Consider the following 6,000-nt stretch of genomic DNA (forward strand, 5'->3'; position numbering starts at 1 on the left):
AAATTTTATACTCTTTTTAATGTCTCTAAGTTCATTAACATGTGTGTATGTTTCTATTTAAGGTTGAGGTTTCAAAAATTCCAAGTCATTATTCTGCAGTTTCTTCTTGTAATACCCAGTGGGACTGTCTCTATTTAGCTGAGAGGTTCTCAGCCTGGAAGAAAATGTCATTCTGCCCTTTTTATAGTAACTTGTAGATAATTCCTGGCTAGACAAGAATGTGATATCAGAAGTTTCCTCACTGGAACTGGAGGAACTGCAACTAATCACACATGCCTAAATGAATATGAAGTGTCACACATTGTCACTTTTAGAGCTGGAATCATAATGACAGATCACCTGGTCTGTCTTTCTGACCCAGTGGGAAATTAGCTATATCCAAACCATTCCTGACAGTTATTTATCTGAGGTACTTTAAATGCTCCCATAATGGATAGACCACATTTCATCCCAACAGCTTATTATCCTAATTTTCTTAACAGCTAGGAAACTTTTAAGAAAATCTAATTTAGATCTTTCTTGCTGCAGTTTAAGCCCATTACTTTTTGTCCGAGTCCAACAGATAAAGTAACTTATTCCTCTTTCCAGAAATCCATTCAATATTTAGGATGTAAGAACCTAATAGCAGCTGTACCAGCCTATACTGCCAGCTCAGTTCCCTGTCTGTAACCATAGCTAAAAGCAGATCATAGAGAAGAGTCAAAACTAGGTAAATATTCCTTCTCCCTCTAACCGTGTTCTGCCAATTTCAATCTAGGATTTCATTAGTGCTTTCTTCCCTCGTGTTTGTTTGATCAGATCATTCACCCTCTGGAGAGTCCTCTTAGACTCATACTGGCCTGTGAGCTACTTTAAGCTGCTCTAAAACAGTTATGGTTCTATTATTTAAAGCCTAGCAAACTGTGATCATGCTGCAATGATATTTTGCTACCAACGCATCACAGAGAGACCATCAGTTGCCTTAATTTTTCTGAGGACAATCAAATTGACATGGATGAACTCCCAGGAACTCTGGAAACAGTGCAGAGTTCAGAAATGGCATATATCTTTCAAGTCTGCTCACTGCAAAAAGTGGTGACAGTGCGACTGGAAGTCTTTTTTCAGCCTCTCTTGGTACTCAGGTTGTTCTCTGGCAAGAAGAAAACTCTATAAGAACAATCTTCATGCTTAAGAATTTGCAGCAATGTTGGTTGATACAAACCACTGAAATCTGTACATTTCTGTTGCTCACATGGAGTGTATAAACTATGCCTCATTTGCTTTTTAATCAAAGTATTAGTACTGACATTTTTAATAGTAGAAAAAAGAGTTGATATAAATGGTCTTATACATCCCTGCAATTCCAGAGTCTAAACTGACCTACATTTCTTGGAAAGTGTCAGTTTTAATATTCTGTAAATGACACGATAGATATAATTCTATTAAAAAATTAGAAAGTGATGGCTCAGCTTAATTAATATTAGAGACATACTCCTCTCTACAATTTGAACTTCTGAGTACCATTGTGTTGTACTAGTCAGACATTGACTCAGTTGTCCATCACATCTGATGTGGGCTCTGAAATGTTTTTGACTCTCTCTTTCTGTTGTTTTCAGTTGCTGGATGGCCTGGGAGCCCAGTCTGGGTGCTTTTTACGGGCCAGTGGCATTCATTGTGCTGGTGACCTGTGTTTACTTTCTCTGCACGTACGTGCAGCTGAAGCGCCATCCTGAACGCAAGTATGAGCTAAAGGAAAAGGCAGAAGATCCGCAGAGAATGCCAAGTACTGATGTGGGCCATGGTCATATTACAGACTCTGTGTCTGTTCCCCAGGCAACCTGCTCCATGATTTCTTCTTCCTTATTGGAAAATGAGCATTCATTTAAGGCTCAGCTTCGAGCCGCAGCATTCACTTTGTTCCTGTTTACTGCCACTTGGACCTTTGGAGCACTTGCAGTATCTCAAGGTCATTTCTTGGATATGATATTTAGCTGTCTTTATGGAGCCTTCTGCGTGACCTTGGGGCTTTTCATCCTGATCCATCACTGTGCAAAGCGAGACGATGTGTGGCACTGCTGGTGGTCCTGCTGCCCGTCCAAAAGAAACACCTATTCTGTGCAAGTGAATGTGCGCCCAAAGATGAACGTCAACGGTGACACTCAAGTTCACGCCCCTTGTCTTCAGGAATCCCCATGTCCCAACAAGTCAGCTGTGTTTAATCACCCAGCAGCGAGCCACTGCAAACTCACCAACCTGCAAGCAGTTCAGAACCATGTTAACTGCCTGTCCCCCGTGACGCCGTGCTGTGCGAAAATGCACTGTGATCAGCTGCTCGATGATGAAGCTCACATTCACGTCCACAACGAGGGAACCTTCAGACCCAATATGCACATTCATAGATGTCTGAAAAGCAGAACTAAGCCCCGTTACTTCAGCCGGCACAGGTCTGCAGGGGAAAGAGAGTACGCCTATCACATCCCCTCGAGTATTGACGGCAGCATCCACAGCTCCCACACAGACAGTCCCCACAGCACACACGAGAGCCAGTCGGGTCACAGACGGGCCTGCTGCTCCAAAAGTGATCCCTACCCTACCGTCAACCAGCCCGAGAGCAGCGACGCGAGTACTGTAATATATAGTTGTGGTAAAATGCCAGAAAGTGACACTGTGCACCACCCAGCTCATTTTGAAATGCACCCACGGACACAGTCATTGCCATTTAATACAACAAATCACAACGGAATTCTCAAGGGAAACATGCATGAAGCCATGATATACAGCTCAGATAGTACAGGAAATATCAAAACTGGCCCTTGGAAAAATGAAACTACTGTGTAGTTCATGGGCCATCATTTTTTGCCCTAAACCATCATTATCTTTGTTTTTATTCCAGAATAAACATGACAATATGTTTGTGTAGCTCATCAGTAAATTGTACAGCTTTTCATCTTCTTAATAAGTGTCTAAAAGAGAGAGCTAGTGACAGTTTTAAAGTGAAGTTATTTTTAAAAGTTATAAAATTATGCTGAAAGATAATGAGAAAATGAAGTCTAGACAATTGAATAAGAGAGGCAATATCCTTTTGTTATACAGGATGACATTTCTTTAGAAACATAATTTTCATTCATTGTTTTTACTTTTTTTTCTGTAGTAAATTCAGACACTTTTTATAAACATATCAGCATCTTAAACTTTTACTTATTTATTTTTGTAGAAAAATATTATTACTGTGCCATAGATTTTAATCAGAAGTGGCTATGGTAGAAATGATAAACAGGATTTTATAAAATTGCAGCTTTTTAGATCTACAAAAGTGATACTGCCTCCAAAAATCTTCTGTAGCATATGGCCTGTAAAGTCATGTAGTGTACAGTCTCTGTTCTGTCCTTTTTCTTGTCGGAGAGAAGTGCTAGGTAATGTCTCTGTTACATCTTTGGTGCTGTATTGGTTGTATTTTGCATGACATTCGTCAGGATATACCATTTGCTGTTTTCTAGTGTTACACGTGTTTAAAAAAAAAACAAAAAAAAGTGTTGTACAAGGCTGTGAAAAACCCTATTGATATTAATCTAGAGCATTATAAATCTACAGGAAAAAGAAATCACTCTGCACTAGTTTAAGTGGCACAATCCTTTGTATAAGGTTATATGATAGCTTTGATAAGGGTCCACTCTAATGTCTTTACAGAGCATGCACTACTCATTGTATGTGGCACTGTGCGGTGTAATAGCAATTGTCTCAACAAGTTTTACACTTCTTTGTAAAGTATGCCTTTTAAACAAATCTGTAAGCTGTTCCACAGCAACCTTTCCACATCTGTTAAGGTAGAGCAGTTTTATCATTAACTCTTTGAGGACTACAGTTATTTTCTTAAAGTAGCTTACTCTAGTTCAAAGATACTGTATATATGATATTGTCTATTTAGTTACATGATCAATGTAGTCCAGAGTTGTCAGGAAGGAGGAAGTTCAGTAATTTTCCAAAAATACACCTTCTTAGAATTCATCTATTAATTTCACCACTTGCTTTCTGAAAACCCATTTCTTCCCCTAGAAAATTTCAGATTGTCTTAATCCTTTAATGCAAATTTAACCTTCAGAGAAGTTCTTTGTGTTCATGATTTCTGCTGAATTGTAGGGCATTCCAGGGTCAGTAGCATTCTCTATTAAAAAGGCTCTTGGCAAGATTTTTTCATGTTTCCATGAACATCTGGGCACAAAGCATCAACTCACAGTATAGAACTGCATCAGAATTATCCCTATATGAAATAAAACCACTTTTTACAAACAGGAAGGGTGCAGAATAATAATAGATTTCAGAAAGTGAATGGGAGCATAGAGCTGTGAGAAAAATGTCTACAGTGGAAAGTGAACAGTGCATCCAGAAATGAGAGAAAAAGCACAATTCTGTATGGCCACACAAGTTTGCTGTAATGTCTCCACACAGACTTATGTAATTGCTGCAGACGAAATAGAAAATTCCATTGAGAGACCATCAGTCTGCGATTCTCTGTGCATATGCGGCAGAAATCTTCACATACTTCAGCCCCATATTCTTCCGTTATTAGCAGTTTATTAGACTCTACCTTCTTTTTTTTTTTTTTTTAATATGTAGGAATAAATTTCCTAATAGTGTACATAAAGATGACAATTATAATTGTTAGAATGTTATAAAAACATGTAAGTCAGATGAATGTGTTCTGCAGTGTTGCAGGTGGGAATTAGTACTCAAAGGGTTAATGCTCAGTATCTGAGTGCAAGAAATCTTGTTTTTCTGTATTTTTGTAAATTTGAAATATATATTGTAAAATCCAGCAGTGCAATGTATCCATCTCAGATTGTGTATTTTTAAAAGGTGAGCAAGAAGAATGCACTAGGTGGTTGTCAAGTTTTAAGCCAATATTCAACAGTTTCATGACTGCTTCTTTAGCTAATACAAAAAAAAAAAAAACAAACACCACTGAGCTTTATTATGTATATGCTGTATATGCTTGAACTGTCTCTAAACTAAAATACAGTATTTTTCTTTGTTTGCATACTGAAATATTTTCTGTTTCATAATCGTTTTCTTTTAATATTCCTTTTACTCATTCCACATAGACAGTGAGCCCTAAATAAGCATAGACATAATGTGAAATCCACTTCTCTGTGTCTCAGCACTATTTATATGTATATTCTGTAACAGTAAAATTGTAGGAGGTCTGTAGAACATCATGGAAAATATCACACACACACACAGAGTCAAGATGAAATACTCACTCTGCAAGAATCCACTCAGTAAGCTCCTTTATTCAGCTTGTGTTTTAATCACCTCTGTTATTTTGTCTGAGGCCAATTTCATCTTCATAATGGCTTACAAAGAAGTAAATAGGTGCTGCTTTCCTCAGAATATCTTATGTGATAAAACTCTCTGGAATTTAAACGTAAAATATTAAAACACTTTTCTTATTGTGTTAAAAATTAATTTAGTGAATATTTCTGGGCTAATTTGGAAGAGATGTGTTATGCAATAATCTGTTTGCATATTATTTTTTCAGAAAATATACAGTATATCTACAGAGTAGGAAACATGATATTAAATAAATATAAAAATGTTTTGTAACATCAAATTTGACCAAAATGCTTTTTATGCTTTTGACTTTTTTTTGTTCCTTAAGATAAATGAGATAATTTCAATGCTTTGGAAGTCTGGTTTTGATTTATTGTGGGGTTTTGGTCAATTATAGTCAGTGAACCATTACTACTTTACCTGATTTTCTTCCCTATAAAAATAAAGTCAATGAAATAACCAGAGTATAAGAGGTATATTGTCCTAGTAAATTCCTCGTGGACATACACGTGTAACATGTTTCAAAATCAGTTTTTGTTTTGGGGATTCACTGATGACATGAAAATGATTGAACAAATTTTACAGTTCACTTTCTGTCCAAGATTAAGCAAGAGGAATTTCATCCAAAAAAAAAGATAATTTTCTGAGAATGATGCAATCAACAGAAATCTGAGTAGCTGCTACCAGGATAAA

General features: G+C 37.0%; 1 protein-coding gene across 2 annotated transcripts in view; it reads left to right on the forward strand.

The window, feature by feature from the left end:
• LOC146435284 (adhesion G protein-coupled receptor A3-like) overlaps nt 1-5,654 on the forward strand; it is a 256,900-nt gene extending 251,246 nt beyond the window's left edge. For both annotated transcript variants that reach the window (XM_085065134.1, XM_085065135.1), the window contains one exon: nt 1,596-5,654. In XM_085065134.1, the coding sequence (XP_084921260.1) occupies nt 1,596-2,817 (1,222 nt within the window). In that variant the 3' untranslated portion in view covers nt 2,818-5,654. The remainder of the gene's footprint in view (nt 1-1,595) is intronic.
• Nucleotides 5,655-6,000: the final 346 nt, after the last annotated feature.

Source organism: Lichenostomus cassidix, chromosome 6 (assembly GCF_008360975.1).
Source record: "Lichenostomus cassidix isolate B80296 chromosome 6, HeHo_3.0, whole genome shotgun sequence".
Lineage (NCBI taxonomy): Eukaryota > Metazoa > Chordata > Aves > Passeriformes > Meliphagidae > Lichenostomus > Lichenostomus cassidix.